General features: G+C 41.5%; 1 protein-coding gene across 1 annotated transcript in view; it reads left to right on the plus strand.

Annotated features, from left to right (window-relative positions):
- The window catches only part of nsd1b (nuclear receptor binding SET domain protein 1b), a 57970-nt gene that overhangs the window by 15917 nt on the left and 22238 nt on the right, over positions 1-19815 (plus strand). Inside the window, exons 12-17 of the mRNA XM_056445956.1 lie at positions 1835-1963; positions 4360-4483; positions 4566-4766; positions 14670-14849; positions 16967-17123; positions 18574-18779. Of these exons, the coding sequence (XP_056301931.1) occupies positions 1835-1963; positions 4360-4483; positions 4566-4766; positions 14670-14849; positions 16967-17123; positions 18574-18779 (997 nt within the window). The remainder of the gene's footprint in view (positions 1-1834; positions 1964-4359; positions 4484-4565; positions 4767-14669; positions 14850-16966; positions 17124-18573; positions 18780-19815) is intronic.

Below are 19815 nucleotides of genomic sequence, written 5' to 3' on the forward strand. Positions count from 1 at the left end.
GTAGAGTGGCCAGAGGGAAGCCACTCTCCACCTGGAATTTGCCAAAAGGCATCTGAAGGACTCCCAGACCATAAGAAACAAAATTCTCAGGTCTGAGGATACTAAAATTTTACTCTTTGGAGTAAATGCCAGGCATTACAATTGGAGAAAATCAAGCACTGCTCATCACCAGGCTAATACCATGGGGATGTTTTTCAGCAGCAGGAACTGGAAGACTAGTCAGGATAGAGGGAAAGATGAATGCAGCAATGTACAGAGACAACCTGAAGGAAAACCTGCTTCAGAGTACTCTTGACCTCAGACTGGGGCGACGGTTCATCTTCCAGCAGGACAATGACCCGAAACACACAGCCAAAATATCAATTGAGTGGCTTCACAACAACTTGGTGAATGTCCTTGAGTGGCCCAGCCAGAACCCAGACATAAATCATATTGAACATCTCTAGAGAGATCTGAAAATGGCTGTACCCATCCAACCCGATAGAGCTTGAGAGGTATTACAAAGAGGAATGGGCAAAAATTCCCAAAGACAGGTGTGCCAAGCTTGTGGCATCATGTTCAAAAAGACTCGAGGCTGCAATTACTGCCAAAGGTGCATCAACAAAGTATTGAGCAAAGGCTGTGAATACTTATGTTGTACATGTGATTTTTCAGGTTTTTAATTTTAATAAATTTGCAACAGTTTAAAAAAATATTTTTTCACAGTGTCATTATGGGGTATTGTGTGTAGAATTTTGAGGAAATACATTAATTTAGTCCATTTTGGAATAAGGCTGTAACATTAAAAAAATGTGGAAAAAGTGAAGCACTATAAATACTTTCCGAATGCACCATATATACACACCACACACACATCTTGGTTGTGTTTCCCTGTAGTGAGCATCACAAAGCGTTTTTGGATTGTCTAACCATGTTTTAACCTTTGTTTATTGTCTTGTTAATGTGAATTTTGCCACCTACCTTGACCTTTCGCCTGTATCTCTGATTACATTTTGGATCAACTACATGCTCCTGTCTGTTCCTGATCGAACCTTGCCTGTAAAATCTGCAAATTTGGATCCAACCCTTGTTGTCACACCAAGTCATTACAACAGCAAGTCACTTTTCAAACATTTTAGAAATGTAACGGTTTACTCAACACACGATTTTGATTTCAAGATTTGATTTTCTCACAATTTTGTTTTTAACAAAATGAGGTTGAAGATATATACAGTAAATGAAGTCTTCTTTTATAGGCTATTACTGCACATTTTTTCAAAATATAAAATATAACGACTCAATTTGAAAATTTGAAACCCAAATCAAACAAGTTACACAAATTAAACGGCAAACATTAGGTGTTTGCTTGGTTACCGCTGTTAACGAAGTAGCTCTGCGCTTATATGCACTAATGGAATATGTATCTTTAAGAGGCGAGGTGAACAGAAAATACCACATAGCTTGTCTAAAGACAGTTGGCCTCAAAGATTCATTCATATAAACTTCAATTCTAATTGTATCATGATTTGTTTGGCATCTCAACTGATTCGAATTGTCACATATTTAAATTGATCTTCAGCCAGCTTTATACATTCTCCCAAGTGCCTATCAAACAAGTTCACTCTGCAAAAACAAGCAGGGTCATAGTGATCTGTGGTCACAAGTGCCGTTGTAGAAAGTTTTATGCAATAAAGTGGCCACTGATCTAGCTCTGCTTGCCACAGTCTTTTTACTGTACATGTCAGCAATGTGAAATCTGATGAAGTATTTACTACAACGCATTCAGTGAAGACATTTAATTAAACTATAAAAGCTCATTTAATTAACTAACTTGAATTCCTGGCATTTCATTCAGATGACTGAATCGAGTGGCTTGGGTTCTGAAAGAGAAGAAAGTTCACAATCTGACGAAAGACTCTCGGATAGTAAAAGGCTCTCAGAAAAGAAAGGTGGCAGCACTTCAGTCAAGGAAAATGTGTGTCCGGTAGGTGTGTTAAGACTTGCTTACACCAACTTTCATGCTGCTTAAAATGTTTTAGCTGTTTGAAGTCCTGATGCAATCGTGCCACTGTGTTGTTATTATTTACCAATTATTGCTTCCCCCCTCTTTTTTATAAAACATTTATTGTCCCATTTTGGATATTTTATTTGACAATTTAAAAAAACACCGCTATATGAGAAAGAATGAGACTATAAATGAGCCTCTGTTATGAGTTTTTGAAAAATACCTTTCATTCAGTGTGTTACAGTGCATCCAGAAAGTATTCACAGCGCTTCACTTTTTTCCACATTTTTTGTTACAGCCTTATTCCAAAATGGATTAAATTCATTTATCTCCTCAAAATTCTACACACAATACCCCATAATGACAATGTGAATTTAGATTTTTTTAAATTGTTGCAAATTTATTAAAAATAAAAAACCTGAAAAATTACATGTACAAAAGTATTCACAGCCTTTGCTCAATACTTTGTTGATACACCTTCGGCAGCAATTACAGCCTCAAGTCTTTTTAAATATGATGCCACAAGCTTGGCACACCTGTCTTTGGGAATTTTTGCCCATTCCTCTTTGCAATACCTCTCAAGCTCTATCAGGTTGGATGGGTACAGCCATTTTCAGATCTCTCTAGAGATGTTCAATAGGATTTAGGTCTGGGCTCTGGCTGGGCCACTCAAGGATATTCATCAAGTTGTTGTGAAGCCTCTCAATTGATATTTTGGTGGTGTGCTTTGTGTCATTGTCCTGCTGGAAGATGAACCGTCACTCCAGTCTGAGGTCAAGAGCACTCTGAAGAAGCAGGTTTTCCTTCAGGTTGTCTCTCTGTACAGTGCTGAATTCATCTTTCCCTCTATCCTGACTAGTCTTCCAGTTCCTGCTGCTGAAAAACATCCCCACAGCATGATGCTGCCACCATCATGCTTCACTGTAGGGATGGTATTAGCCTGGTGATAAGCGGTGCCTGGTTTTTTCCAAACGTGAGCGTTTTTTCCAAACGCCTGGCATTCACTCCACAGAGTTAAATTTTAGTCTCATCAGACCAGAGAATTTTGTTTCTTATGGTCTGAGAGCCCTTCAGATGCCTTTTGGCAAATTCCAGGCGGACAGTGGCTTCCGTCTGGCCACTATACCATACAAGCCTGATTGGTGGATTGCTGGACAGATGGTTGTCCTTCTGTAAGGTTTTCCTCTCTCCACAGAAGAACGCTGGAGCTCAGACAGAGTGACCATCAGGTTATTGATCACCTCCCTGACTAAGGCTCTTCTTTCCAATCACTCAGCTTAGATGGCCGGCCAGCTCTAGGAAGAGTTCTGGTGGTTTCAAACATCTTACGGATTATGGAGGCCACTGAGCTCATTGGAACTTTCAGAGCAGCAGAACATTTTCTGTGAACTTTCCTAGCCTTGCGCTTCCTATCTCGGAGGTCTACAGAGAATTCTTTTGTCTTCATGCTTGGTTTGTGCTTTGACATGCACTGTCAACCATTATATAGGGACCTTATATAGACAGGTGTATGCCTTTTCAAATCATGTCCAATCAACTGAATTTACCACAGTAAACTCTAATTAAGCTGCTGAAACATCTCAAGAATGATCAGTGGAAACAATGTACCTCAGCTCAATTTAGAGTTTCGCGGCCAAGGCTGTGAATACCTATGTACATGTGATTTTACAGGTTTTTTATTTTTAATAAATTTGCAACAATTTCAAAAAATCCTTTTTCACATTGTCATTATGGGGTATTGTGTGTAGGATTTAGAAGAAATAAATGAACTTATTCCATTTTGGAAAAATGTAACATAAAAAAAATGTGGAAAAGTGAAGCGCTATGAATACTTTGCGGATGCACTGTAGCCCTGCTCTAAGTAAAAGTGCAGTGTATATAAATATATTGTTTCCAAAAGAGTCAACTCACAGATTCAGATTGACAGGATATCAATCTATCCACAACACAAATAGAATTTTTAGTCTGTAAAGGGATCTCTCTCACTGACTTCTCCATCCTGAGATTCAAAATGGTAAAAACATGAGTCAGTCCATCAATATCTTCCTGTTAAGCTGTATAGCTTTTCATTTTTGCATGTGATCAGATCACTTACATTTTTATATGCGAGCTGATCTACACTGATTGTCTTTGTATTTTGCTCTTGGGATCATCCACAAGTCCCGTAACTCATTCAGGATATGCAGCAGGACTTTCCTTAACCTAATGCCCCTAAAAACATGAATTGGCATAAAAACGTGCTATGCATTGTCTCCTAATTGACTAAATATCTCGTCAATGACAGGGAAAGTGTTAATATGTACATTCACTGAATTCATTCGTTGACAGTAGTGTTATTTTAAAAAATAGCCCAATGACCTCTCTTGTTTCTAAAGATGTGTGAGAAGCAGGGAGATCTCCTCTTGTGTGAAGGCCAATGCTGTGAAGCGTTTCACCCACAATGCACTGGCCTAAATGAGGCTCCTGTAGGGAAGTTTTTGTGTCAGGAGTGCACGTCTGGTGAGTGCCGGCATTGTAATTTACACACCAACAGCCAGTAATTTTATATCTTTGACAGCTGGTTTTCTGAATATTTTACTAGGTGTACACTCATGCTTTGCTTGTAAGCGACTGGGTGAAGACGTCAGACGCTGTATGCTTTCCGGATGTGGAAAGTTCTATCATGGGGAGTGTGCTGCCAGCCACGCACCTACAGTACCTCTAAACCGAGCCTTTCGTTGCCCTCTTCATGCCTGCCTGTCATGTTTTATCCTAAACCCTACCAATCCATCTGTAGCTAAAGGTTGGTTTTGCTTACATTTACATTTTTGACAAGGTCATTCACACTTAACGGCCATTAAATAATGTATATCCTGCTAGTACAGGTTACCTTTGCCTTCGAAATTTTTTTTTTATCTTGGTGGCATAGATTAAATAAGGCCCTGAAAATATTCCTCAAAGTTTTTGGCCTGTGTTGACATGAAAGCATCACACTTGCTCCAGATTTGTCATCCACATCCATGAAGGTCTGATGGCTGTGGAGGCCATTTAAGTACAGTAAACTCAGTGTTCAAGAGTTGAGTTGAGCCTTGTGATGTGGTGCATTATTTTTGGGGGAGGAAGTAACCACATGAGTACACTCACTTTCACTATCCCATGTTCTAAAATGATAACCGTTTTGAAATTTCCCTGGTTTAAAGTTATCACGTAGATTGCATTATTAGATTCTGTGTTCCTATTGGTTCGATGCTTGTCGCAGTTGTTGTCACACTGCAGGAAAGTGTCTGAAATCTTCTGACACTGTTAGAACTTTACAGCATTAAAGGTGCAGTAGGTGATTGTCTTCAGAAACATTTTTTGTTGTGCTGGTTGAAAGTCTCTTCACGTTCCAATAGTAATTATTAAAGTGTTTATTTGTTTATGTGTATTTTTATGTTCTGGATAAGGCATAAAACTAAAAAATGTTCATCCAATTAAATATTGTCGGACCGACAGAAAACTCAATTATGACAGGTATCTCAAACTGTCTGTCAACAAATTTAAATTAGAATTTCTGCGCAGCCTCTTTAAGTAGATAGATAAGTCACTCGTGCACACACGTGAAGCACAGATCTACCACTGACAGAGAGACGTCATCAGGCAAACTGCATCAACCTGAACTTCTTTCTGAAATACCAACGTGGCGTTGTATCCATGAAAAGAAAGATTGTTTCTGAAAGGACTTCTGCCAAAAATGCAGAATCAACTTTTCTAAACCCTGAATCAATATCGGAGTTACTTTTGCTGGCTGGAGGGCAATGACGTTATGCAGTTCAAAACAACGATCTGAAGGGTGACACCATGGCTGAAGTATTTCTTTTAGACAAGTATTTTTCTTTTAGTTATGTTTTAAAACTATTTTAGCCATGCAAAGCTTATGTAGATTGTGTTCTTGTTAATGAATGGGTTTATATGTATAGAAGTATTGTTCAGCCACTAAAAATGTCCAGCAAAAGATTTCAAGTTCATGGAGTACCTTTTATAGCATCGATAATATAGTCTGTTAAATAGACCTAAGCATTCGTTTAGTTGTTCAAGTGAAAAAGGAGCTGATAACAAGCGATGTATGAGGATCAGCGAGCACATTTGAAAATGAAAAGTCAATCATTGTCTTGCTAACATAAACATAAGTGTAATGTAAAAAGATGATAGGATATTTCTGTTTTTAGCACTGTTTTTTTTTTCCTATCTGATTTTTATTTAGTTTAACAACACATATGTAAATGTGCTCTTCCGCCTAACCAGCTTTACTAAGGAGAAGTTTGATTTATACACACACATTGAACAGTGACAGCCTGTGACACAGTTTTGGTGAAATATAATTCCTGCACCCGCTGGCCTGTGGAAAAGAAATAAACTCATTTTATATTAATGATTCAAGAGAAAGCAATTTTCTAATTGACTGTAATCAAATTCAACTATTATTTAAGCAGATATGTCCAAAAAAATCGGCTGGTCCTGATAGTCTCTCTGGCTTTTTACTAAAAGTATGCGCAGAAAAACTTTCACCAGTGTGGTGTTGTCATGGATTGGTCAGGCTCTCACGACCCCCACTCACGAAGATCACCATCACCTGACTTCTAATGAGCACACAGCTGCATCACATTCACGAGCACCAGATAAAAGCACAGCACTCCAGTCGCTCATTGTCCGGGCTCGTCTCGACGAAAGCGGACAACTGAGCGACCACTCAGCGTAGTCATCCTCAGCTAAAACAAACGATTTACTTACCTGTTCTCTTTGTATTCCTCCTAGTCTTCCTGGTCCTCCCGAATCGTCCTGTCTTCCAGTCCTTCCAAGTCTGTGTCATCCTCTGTCAGCTGTATCTGGTGTGTGCTGTCCATCCTCGTGTATTCCTGTTACCCAGCCACGGAGGAAAAGACCCCAACATCATTCCTGATCCTCCTGGCTATCCTTCATGTGCTCCTTGTTGTCATTTAATAAACACCCTAACGTTTCCTTACCTCTGTCTCCTGTCCGCTTCATAACAGAAGCCCGGACCGTTAACGACGACAACATGAGCACCCCCGATCACCTTCAAGAGCTGGTGGACCAGTTGAAGCGGATTCTACAGCCACCAGCTCCACTTTCCAACGCACCACCAGCACCGAGCACTTCCGCCTCCACAGTTTCTTCTTCGGCCCTTCCTTCCAGTCCCATGGCCCGACCAGCGCCCTACTCAGGCGGAGCGGGGGAGTGCAATGGTTTTCTGTTACAATGTTCCCTCATATTCGAAATGCAACCTTCTCTATATCCCACAGATAAGTCGAAGATCGCCTACATCGTATCTCTACTCTCTGGACCTGCACTTAAATGGGCTGAGACGATCTGGAACCAAGCCGGGCCGGTCATGAATTCCATCACTACCTTCACGGAGCATTTCAAAGAGGTGTTTGGACGTTCTGATGGGGAAGTAGCCGCTGGAGAGCAGCTGTATCATCTAAAGCAAGGTACTCTATCTACACAGGAATATGCTCTCCGGTTTCGCACTCTAGCAGCTGCAAGTGGATGGAATGAGAGATCGTTGTTGACCACGTACCGGCTCGGCTTGGAACCCACGCTCCGAATCCAACTGGCCACATTAGATGATACAATGGGTCTGGAGAGATTCATCCAACATTCTCTCCGATGTTCCGATCGTCTCCGTTCCTATCAACAGGACACCATCACCCCCTCGTCTGCACTCCTCCAATCGCCTGAGTCAACAGCCTCTCCAGAACCAGAACCCATGATAATAGAGTCTGGAAGACTGACATCAGCGGAACGACAGAGGAGGCTGACCCGGGGTCTGTGTCTATACTGCGGTGTCAGTGGACACACCCGTATGGAGTGTCCCCTTCGTCCCATTCGGACTTCAGTGAGTGTATTCAGTACGAATATTGAACAATGTAAACCACTTACTACCACCGTACAAATAACTACTGCCTCTATTTCTCTCCTTGTCACAGCCCTCATCGACTCCGGGTCAGCAGGGAACTTCATCTCCCAATCCCTCTGTCGTCAACTCCACCTCCGTACTGAGGCGTCCTCGCATATATACCAGATACAACCGATAACCCAGTGCACTCGATCTTCGACCCGTATCCATCGACAATGCGAAGACATCCTTCTTCAAGTGGGGTTGTTACATCAAGAGAGGATTCAATTTCTGGTTCTGGAGGGTGCAAATATGGACATCATTCTAGGGCGCCCGTGGCTGGTGAAGCACGATCCCATCATCTCTTGGGGCACAGGAGAGATAAAGAAATGGGGATCTGGATGTACACCTGCCTGTTTTCCAAATCTCCCTCTTCAAGGTCGGAACCCCATTTCTTTGTTTGCAACATCGGTCGAGAGCCCTCCTGAGAAGCAGTCTATCCACATTCCTAAGGAGTACAGCTCCTTTCATGATGTCTTCTGCCCCAAGAGAGCTTCCCAGCTACCGCCGCATCGGCCATGGGACTGCGCGATCGACCTAGTTCCAGATGCCCAGTTGCCAAGAGGTAGGATCTACCCGCTCTCGCTTCCAGAGAATCAGGCAATGGAAGATTACATAAGGGAGGCTCTGAGTCAGGGGTACATACGTCACTCAAATCACCAGCCGCCTCAAGCTTCTTCTTTGTGGCCAAGAAGGACGGAGGGCTGCGTCCATGCATCGACTACAGGGTCCTAAATAACGGTACAGTAAAATACCGATATCCCCTTCCTCTGGTACCAGCCGCTTTGGAACAGCTCCGAGAAGCTAAAGTCTTCACTAAATTGGACCTCCGCAGCGCGTATAATCTGATAAGAATACGTGAGGGGGACCAATGGAAGACAGCATTCGTGACCCCTACTGGCCACTATGAATATGAGGTCATGCCTTACGGTCTGGTCAACGCCCCCCTCCGTATTCCAAAACTTCATTCATGAAGTCCTCCGGGAGTTTCTTCACCACTGTGTAATAGTGTACATAGATGACATCCTCATTTACTCCCGGAGTGAGGCCGAACATCGCCAACACGTTTGCGGAGGTCCTACACACATTGAGAGAACATCACCTCTACCTCAAAGCGGAGAAATGCTCATTCCACCAGAAGTCGATTCATTTCTTGGGATACATCATTGACCAAACCGGTATACGTATGGATGGGAAGAAAATTGAGGCTGTTCTATCCTGGTCAGAACCCACTTCCATTAAGGAGCTCCAGAGGTTTCTTGGGTTTGCTAACTTTTATAGACGGTTTATCAAGGACTACAGCAGGATTACATCACCTCTCACTAATCTCCTCAAGGGTAAACCCAAAGGACTGGAGTGGACCAAAGAAGCAGCCGCAGCCTTCCGCCTTCTTAAGAAGGAGTTCACAAGGGCCCCACTCCTGACTCATCCTGACCCAAATCTTCCTTTCGTGGTGGAAGTGGACGCATCCACCACCGGCGTCGGGGCAGTATTATCTCAACATCATGATACACCGCCCCGACTGCATCCCTGTGCCTATTTCTCTCGGAAGTTGAGCCCGGCGGAGCAGAATTACAGCATAGGAGACAGGGAGCTTCTAGCAATCAAGCTAGCCTTGGAGGAGTGGCGTCACTGGTTGGAGGGAGCCAAACATCCGTTCCAGGTGATCACAGATCACAAAAACCTCCAATACATCAAAGAGGCCAAGAGACTATGTCCACGTCAAGCCAGATGGTCACTTTTCTTCTCACGTTTTGATTTCTCCATTTCCTATCGTCCAGGACCCAAGAATCTAAGAGCAGACGCTCTCTCTCGTTTACACGAGCATCACGATCATGAAGAACTCCCAACGAAGATTCTTCCCGAACACATCTCCATTTGTCCGATCACCTGGAACGCTCCTCCAGTCGTTGCCACTCCGGAAGCCCCTGCTCCGCCGGGATGCCCTCCTCATCGGCAGTTCATACCACCTGAACACCGGGTAGATCTGATCCACTCCTTACATACCTCGCTAGGCACTGGACATCCAGGGATCAACAATACTCTCTCGCTAGTATCCCAACGATTCTGGTGGCCAAACATGGCAAGGGATGTGAGGCAATATGTTCAGGGCTGTAAGGACTGTGCCAATCCAAGAGCCCACGTCATCTACCCGCTGGAAAGCTCCATCCCTTGCCGATTCCGAACCGTCCCTGGTCACACCTAGGAGTGGACTTTATCACTGACCTCCCTTCGTCAGAAGGTAATACCTGTATTCTAGTCATAGTAGATAGATTCTCAAAGTTTGTCAAACTAATCCCTCTGAAAGGTCTTCCCACAGCCTTTGAAACTGCCGACAATATCTTTAATCAAGTCTTCAGGTCATTTGGTATTCCAGAAGATATTGTGTCGGACAGAGGTCCACAGTTCATCTCACGTCTATGGAAAGCCTTCTTCAAGCTCCTAGGTGTGGCCGTCAGCCTCTCTTCTGGATATCATCCCCAAACCAACGGGCAGACAGAGAGGAAGATTCAGGAGGTGGGACGGTTCCTGAGGACCTTCTGCAGTGGTCACCAGAACTCCTGGAGCCAGTATTTGGGCTGGGCAGAATATGCCCAAAATTCACTGCGGCAACCCTCCACCGGACTCACGCCATTCCAGTGCGTCCTGGGCTTCCAACCACCGCTCTTTCCCTGGGATGGCGAACCATCTGATGTCCCCGCAGTGGATCACTGGTTCCGGGAGAGCGAGAGAGTCTGGGACGAGGCTCATCAACATCTGCAGAGGGCAGTCCGTCGAAGCAAGGTAACCGCCGATAGGAGAAGGTCTGAAGAACCCAGATACACACCCGGACAAAAGGTGTGGCTATCCACCCGGGACATACGCATGCGACTGCCCTCTCGCAAGTTAAGTCCCCGATTTGTTGGTCCCTTCACCATCGTGGAACAGGTTAACCCCGTCACCTACAAACTACAATTACCCTCTCACTACCGTATTCACCCTACATTCCACGTATCACTCCTGAAACCCTATCACGATCCTGTTCTTCCCTCCACAGAGCCTGACCACGAAGAGGAACCCCCTCCTCCACTGCTCCTAGAAGAAGGAGCCGTCTACGCAGTGAAGGAGATCTTGCGTTCCCGACGTCGTGGTGGCCAGTTGGAGTACCTGGTGGACTGGGAAGGGTACGGCCCCGAAGAAAGGACATGGGTTCCCAGAGCTGATATTCTCGATCCTAGTCTCATGGTGGAGTTTCATGAGAGCCACCCTGAGTTCCCAGCGCCTAGAGGCAGAGGGAGACCACCACGGCGTCGGAGGTGTCGGCCCTCAGGAGCGGGCCCTGGGGAGGGGGGTACTGTCATGGATTGGTCAGGCTCTCACGACCCCCACTCACGAAGATCACCATCACCTGACTTCTAATGAGCACACAGCTGCATCACATTCACGAGCACCAGATAAAAGCACAGCACTCCAGTCGCTCATTGTCCGGGCTCGTCTCGACGAAAGCGGACAACTGAGCGACCACTCAGCGTAGTCATCCTCAGCTAAAACAAACGATTTACTTACCTGTTCTCTTTGTATTCCTCCTAGTCTTCCTGGTCCTCCCGAATCGTCCTGTCTTCCAGTCCTTCCAAGTCTGTGTCATCCTCTGTCAGCTGTATCTGGTGTGTGCTGTCCATCCTCGTGTATTCCTGTTACCCAGCCACGGAGGAAAAGACCCCAACATCATTCCTGATCCTCCTGGCTATCCTTCATGTGCTCCTTGTTGTCATTTAATAAACACCCTAACGTTTCCTTACCTCTGTCTCCTGTCCGCTTCATAACAGGTGTTCTTTGTTTAAAAAATCTATTATTTGAAGGTAGTTCCAGCAATCTGGAAAAAATCTCTTATTCCCATGCCTAAAATTGCCCGTCCTGTAGATAACAATGATTTTAGACCAATTGCCCTCACTTCAGTTGTAATGAAATGCTTCGAAAAGTATATGGTGTCAGTGTTAAGAGAGGATATTAGTACTAAACTTGATCCACTTCAGTTTGCAAATAGCAAAGCAGTAGGTACATGTGATGCCATCAATAGTCTGATGCACTTTGTTTTAAATCATTTAGAAGGCCCTGATGCATATGCACGTGTACTTTTCTTTGATTTTAGCTCTGCATTTAACACTGTTCAACCACATGTTTTCATTAGAAAACTAAAAAAGTTAGGAGTAAACTCTACTATTATTGAATGGTATCACTCCTTTTTAACAAATCAAACTCAGGCAGTCAAAGTAAATAATAGTTTGTCCCAAGTCAAATACAGTAGTTCTGGTGTCCCTCAGGGTTGTGTGAGCTCATCACTTCTATTTACTTTATATACTAATTAGTGTTCAAGTAGGCACTCACAGACTCTTATTTTTAAATACTCAGACGATACAGTAATTTTCAGTTTGCTAAACAAACAAGATCCTGTTTCTGTTTATTTTTCAGAAATTGATTCATTTGTTGAGTGGTGCGATGAAAACTTTTTAAAAGTAAATACAAAAAAAACAAAGGAAATAATCTTTGATCCCAAATGTGTTCTCGAGCATTTACCAGTGTTTGTACATAATCAAGAAATCACTCAGGTACAGTCATACAAGTATTTGGGAATTTACATAGACAGGTCTCTAACATGGGACACTCACGTAAACTGGATCTGTGAAAAGCTTCACCAAAGACTGTATTTTCTACGAAGGTTATGGTTTTATGGTGTTGATAAGAAAATCATGTACTTATTTTATCAAGCTGTATTTGAAAGTGTTATCAGGTATGGTCTATCTACATGGTATGGCAATCTTTCTGTAAATCTGAAATCAAAAATTTTCAATATTATCAGAATTGCTACAAGATTAATAGGATCTGAAACTTTCACTAGTATACAAACACTCTACGAGCAATGCACTCTGAATGAAGCGAAAATAATTTTAAGTAACCCATCTCATGTACTCTTTCCATTTTACGATCTTTTACCTTCTGGTAGAAGATACAGAACTTTCTGCTAGAAGCGGAACAGACTGAAGAACTCCTTTATTCCAGTGTCAATCAGACTGTTGAACACTGATCGATAGTGCATATAATTCTTTTGCATGTGACTTATTTTTAATTGTTATTATGTCAGAACCTGTTGTTGTGCTGTGTGATTCCACAGAAAATTTCCCCTTGAGGGACAATAAAGTATACAAACAAACAACAACCACAATGCTTGATGAAGTGTGAGTCTCCATAGAGTTTTCTAACTGGTGAATGACATCAAGTGTTCGTGACTTGAGGAGGCGTGGCTTTGGATGGCAGGGGAGGGTCATAAAATTTCTAAGCTGTTATGCTAATGCTAGCATTTTGGCAGATCACCTACTGCACCTTTAAGTGGCTGTCTATGAACATGTCAAACCAATGATCAAAGATCACAGGTTTTGTCTGGGATTTCAGGAAACTTTTAGGATTACCCAACTTTGTACAACCAAATTCTGGCTGAAATCCCACAGTGTAAACAGGGTCTAAGTCAATGGCTACTGTTTTCCAACATTATTCAGAATATCTTGTTTTGTTTTGCAAGAAAAATATGCTGAGTACATAGAGGATCTCAATGAAGATGTTTATTCAGCTTAGCAGTCTCAATGTACACAGCAGTACCCTGGGTTCAGTGGCGTCAGAATGAAATCTAAACTTTCTTAAAGGGTAAATGAAGCACTCGGTCAAGTTTACATTATTTTGTACATTGGATTCCACTTTAATGAAAATACATATTACAAACTTATTCAGTGTAACCATTTAGCAGAAAACGGCATGTTTTACTATAGCTTTTTGACCTAGGGCGTCGCCATCTTGGTATGCCTCTGTGTCTGATGTCACGGGGTTGCTTCCGTTCTCTCTTCTGAACAAATACAAGCCTAATTTAATCCAGTGCATGAAGTTGTGGATGTGGAGCTGGTGCAAATACAAGCATCAGATGTGTGTCCATTACAAAAAAAAAAAAAAATACTGCAAGGACATTTTTACAGTATGTCTGACAAAATTGTTTCTTCTGGAGAAAGTCTTATTTGTTTTATTTCAGCTAGAATAAAAGCAGTTTTTAATTTTTTTAACACCATTTTAGGGACAAAATTATTAGCCCCTTCAAGCTAGATTTTTTCTTGTCTACAGAACAAGCCATCATTATACAATAACTTGCCTAATTACCCTAACCTGCCTAGTTAACCTAATTAACCTATTTAAGCCTTTAAATGTCACTTTAAGCTGTATAGAAGTGTCTTGAAAAAATATCTAGTCAAATCATTTACTGTCATCATGGCAAAGATAAAATAAATCAGTTATTAGAATAATAATTTAGGGGGGATAATAATTCTGACTTCAACTGTATATATACTCTATTTTTCTTTTTTACCTTTTAATTACCAATCATTTAATGTGCTTTGGTCCACTCTTTGTATTACGCTGCATGACTGTATAGATCTATGAGTGTTTACCATCTCAGAATAGTATTTAAAAGAAATATGCAAATAGTAAAAATATAAATTTTTAATCAATTGTGGCTGATATAACAGTTCTGAACTGTTTAGTCTTTAAAATTGTTAACTAAATCCCTAAAAGTTAAAATGACTTAATTGGGTTTGGTGAATTTGTACATCACATTCTATATTATGAAAAAAATAATATTTTGAGATTGCATTATTGCGAATGTGTTCAACATCTAAAACACATTTTAAAACTGGTTGTTTTTGGAAATGAAATTCATTGTATTTTGTGTCTCAGGCCAGCTAACCCGCTGCATCAGATGCCCTGTTGCATATCACTCCAGTGATTTCTGCATTCCTGCTGGCAGTGTCACACTCACCGACAGCAACATAGTGTGTCCAAATCACTTCACCCCAAGAAAAGGCTGCCGCAACCACGAGCATGTCAACGTCAGCTGGTGCTTTGTCTGCTCAGAAGGTTAATTCAACTACCTGAAACACCTTTACAATTAGCAATTCTCAATATATTAAATGAATGGCTTTAGAAATGACTCATTTAATTCAGCTTAAAATAACATTGTTTCCTTTGTATAATTTTTTTTTTTTTACTTTTTCCATATTTTTCTGCCTATGACACACTGCATTTCCCATTATGGGTTGCACTTCCAGTTTGGGAAACTACAATTCAAAAGTTAAATAAATCACTTCAAATAACAAGGTTTCAAGAGGTCACACTTAGCTGATGATTGATTATAACGCTTGTTTGGCATGCTGTCCCAGGAGAGAGCCCTGAAGTCATAAGATCCTCGAGCCCGGGGCTCCCTCCTATTTGCAAGGCGGGTTTGAGCTAAGGTAGATCTCGCAAACTCCCCTGCTGTAGTAGCTAATGAACAGATAGTGATTGCTCTTAAGAGGTATCTACTTACTTGGAGCATGTCTATGGTGCAGATTTGGATTAGTCAATTAACTTAAGTTGCATGTTTTGGAAGGTGGGAGGAAACCGGGGAACCAGGGGGAAAACCAACGTGAGCACAGGTAGAATGTGTAAACTCCGAAACGTTGGCTGGCTTGGTAAGAACTAGAACCAGTGACGTTCTTACTGTGAGGCAACAGTGCTAACCACTTGGCCACCGTGCCACCCATCTAGGAAAGGAGGAGTAGGGGTGGAAGGGGGAATTCTTCAAAATGAAGATGGCTATTATATGGAACTTAGGGTATTTATAGTGGCTTAGGAATTGTCTGGTGAATCATAAATTAAACAATGCGGGACCAACCGCAAGCAATCATAAGCATGTGATCCTCTCGAAATTAGATTATAAATAAACTTCACTTAACTAGCAAAAAATGAGTGAGAGGTACATTGTGCTTTATTTTTTTATCTGTCATAAAAATAATGCTGGTATCCATGGTATTTTAATTACAGTGACATTAGTATCACAAGCTTATCTTTGGCCAAAGCTCTTTCGAGTTCACGGTGTAAGACAAGGAGAAAATAATCTGTTGAAGCAAAACACAGTACAGTACGATTCAGTATACATCTGTAATGTTGTTGTGGAAAGACTTGCAAAAGTTTTTGGCCATATTTGTGGTCTGCTGAAAGTAAGTTTTAAAATTCTAATAAGTTGCCTTTTATTATTCAATGGCTGAACAGTGAGATTAAGGCCCCAATCTAATTCTACCCCTTAGCCCTAAGGGGTAGATAGCCCTTCGAACTGAGATTTTTCAGGACCACACTCGAAACCAAGGGGTAAGAAAATTTTCCAGAATACACCAGCCACAATGGCAGCATTCCACCCAGGAGTAAAGAGCTCCACAAATTAGTAATTTTTTTGTTATTATTACGAATTTTACAACAAACAAGCACATGTTTTAATATATTCATATCCGTGTTTGTTTTATCATCATCGTTTAAAAACCCGCTATATTTAGCTTAAGTTATTATTAATAATCCATAATAATAACTCCTGTATAGCAGTCCCATAACATTCTGACACTCGATGACACTCGAATACCCTGTCAGAAAAGTCTAATGGCTGGGAATGAGCTTTTTACAGTGTCTGCTATAATGTTAATGTTATTTTTTGTGTGTTTACATAGATGAATATGGGCACTGTGTAAATGCACAGTACAGTTACGATCTTTTTGCCACATTAGATTGTTATGATAACATAATATATGCCTTCAGTGATTTCCTGAATATAAAAACCAAAAAAATAACACAACTGGAATAACTACAGCAGTCGCAATCATCTTATCTCATATGAAGCAAGAGATCGCGATGGCATAGAGTATGATGGCATGATGTAGTGGTGTCCCATTTCTTAGGGGTAAATTTTAAAGCCCTTCACACTTCGTTTTAAGGGGAGGGTGAAGGGTTAGAGGTACAAAATAGAATTGGGATTGGGCCCAATAAACCCCCATTTTTTTTTTACAGTTCTTCTCTGATTGTTTACAATGTAACTAAAGTTACTAACGTTACTATCATAATTTACACAAACCATCATGGGGCATATTAAAAAAAGCTGGAAATGTTTCTCATAAAGAACATTTCCTTATTCAAAACATTTCCCCTTTATGTTTTCTTTTTTTTTACAGGAGGTAGTCTTCTGTGTTGCGAGTCCTGTCCTGCGGCATTTCACAGAGAGTGTTTGAATATCGACATGCCTGAAGGAAGCTGGTACTGCAATGACTGTCGTGCAGGAAAGAAACCGCACTACAAGGAGGTGGTGTGGGTGAAAGTGGGCCGCTACAGGTCAGCAAAATCCACCCATAAGGCTGATTTATACTTCTGCGTCAAGTGCACGTGTATGCTTCGGTGCAGCCTTCGCGCGGTCGCATAGTCCTTGCTGTGGCTGATGCCAACTAGAGGTCTGCATTCCCGCTACTGTTCCGTGGGAGCCACGGGACCCGACCAGTTTTCTTGTGGCACGAGAATAAATTTCAGAATAAAATGTGGTTGCGGGCAGGAACTCTGCTGTTATTTGAACGGAGGGAGAGAGAATGAGAAAGAATGTGCGCTCCCGAGAGAGAGAGAGAGAGAGAGAGAATGGGAGAGAGCCCTACTGCTTTGCACTACTGTCTTGTCTGCACTGCTTTTGCAATACGAATGTACAGTTATTTGTCATGCCAATAAAGCACGTGAATGTGAGAGCGTGTGTGTGTGTGTGTCGCTTGTAATAGGCTGACTGGACTCTGTAACATCCAGCTGGGTGTTTTTGGGAAACATATTTAATCGCTATACATCAGCACTCATGTCTTATCACAAAGGGGCAAACAAAACTGACATTTAGCCTACAATCCCTGCACAACCTACACTTTTATCTGTTATCTCTCTTTTCTTAGTGATCAATTTTAACGTGAGATTTTGAAAACCAGATCTAAATTTAGCAGGAACGGTCGGGGCGGGTAGAAAACAGGGCTGGTCAGGCAGCGGGTGAACAAACATGGGAGTGGCATTAAAATTTCAGTCCGCACAGATCTCAAATGCCAGCTCTGATGAGCACCTCTCAAATAATGTAACTACACGTCGTAACAATGCGTAGCACAACCTCTGTCATTGGGCTGCTTGGAAGCAGTATCGAGTGTGGGCAGGACTGAGAGCTGTGAGCCAGATGGAGTGAGTGTTTACAAGTGTCGAGTCCCGTGAAGGAGCTCCAGATGAAAACTTTTGTTGTGTGTTTAACTAATAACTGAAGTTCTTGCACGTCTACAGATTCCCCCCTCTCAATGAGCGAGTTTAGCTACTTGTACATTAAGGTAGTGTTCAGCAAAAACATAACACCCTAGAAGAAACTTGACACAGAGGAACATAAAAACCCACTGCCAGCTAGTGTTTCGGAAGTGTTATTGTAGAGCAACCCAAACAGCACGCAAGGCAGGCACCGTGGGTCACGGCGATCACTCGACGCAGAAGTATAAACCAGCATTTAAAAGTGCATTAAGCGAATTTTGATAAACACTGTTAATATTTGAAAACACCAAACAAAAGAAGCCTATATATAAACAAGACCTTGCACCCTTTGAAATGTCTGTTATAGGGACAGACACTTCCCTTTCTGCTGATGGGCTGCGAGTGTATTTTTGGACTCTGTCTGACACTTTGGTCAAAGGCGTTTTTCAAATATTGCTTATTGCACGTATTACCACCCAACCTACAGTATAATCTAATCTTTGCTGACTGTTTCTGCTCTACTCATTGTTAGATGGTGGCCAGCTGAGGTTAGCAATCCCAAAGACATTCCCGAGAATATCCTGCGCATGAAGCATGATGTTGGAGAGTTCCCAGTTCTCTTCTTTGGCTCCAATGATTACCTTTGGACTTACCAAGCACGCGTTTTTCCTTACATGGAGGGTGATGCCAACAGTAAAGAGAAAATGGGAAAGGGAGTTGACTCTACCTATAAAAAAGGTATCTTTTTTTTAACAAATTACTGTTACTTGTTTTTAGTACTGCTTATTCTATTGAGCTACTGGTTTGATCAGATTATAATTTTTAGCTCAGGGAACATTTTGGTTATGGATGTAACACTTTTGAGATGTTATGTTGTACAAAGTTAAGGGATTTGCTAGAAGACACTCTGAATTGTATAAAATCAGGACACTAAAATACCTTTTAAATTGGCAAGTGCAATCTGCATGTGCAGCCACTTCCGCAATTAATGGTGTGTAAAGCACACCTGCGAGATAAAGATTCAGCCTCTGTGGCAACGGGACATAACATCTCAATTCCCTTTTTCGTAAACAATAGTTATGTACATAATTTAAATGTTCCCCTTCAGTCAGTCACAAGAAGTTCTGTCATAAGACATTAGGTGAAATGTTTGTAAAGCACCACAGCAGCTGAATCTGTTATATATTGGGGTGATGTATGCCTAGTCGATAGAGTGAATATGTCTAGTAATTTTGTAAAGTCACAGCTCAGCTGTTGTTTTAAGTCTTGAATATGCCTAATGTTGGAGCACATCTAAATTATCTCTGGAATTTGATTTCTTCAGCAAATGGCACAGTTGCTGAATGCAGATTTACCCAGCTTTGAATTCTTAGAATTTCTAATTTACTTGATCCTAATGATCTGAGTGATCAGTTAGGCTTGTATGTAGTGAGCATATTTGCAATATATTGAAGTCCTAGGCAATTTAGTGACTTACCGTATAAAAAAGTTATAATATTTTAAAATCTATTCTAAATGTAACTGGGAGCCAGTGTAAAGACCTGAGGACAGGTGTTTTCTTTTACTGTTCAGAATCCTAGGAAGCAGCATTCTGGATGAACTGTCTAACTGTCTTTTTCCATTACATTACAATCCATTACAATAATCCACCCTACTGGCGATAAAAGCATGAATTATTTTCTTACTGGAAACAAAGCATCTAATTCTTGTAACGTTTTTGAGATGATAATATGCTAATTTTGTTACTGCTTTGATATGACTACTGAAATCAAGA

Source organism: Danio aesculapii, chromosome 21 (assembly GCF_903798145.1).
Source record: "Danio aesculapii chromosome 21, fDanAes4.1, whole genome shotgun sequence".
In the NCBI taxonomy this organism is placed as follows: Eukaryota; Metazoa; Chordata; class Actinopteri; order Cypriniformes; family Danionidae; genus Danio; species Danio aesculapii.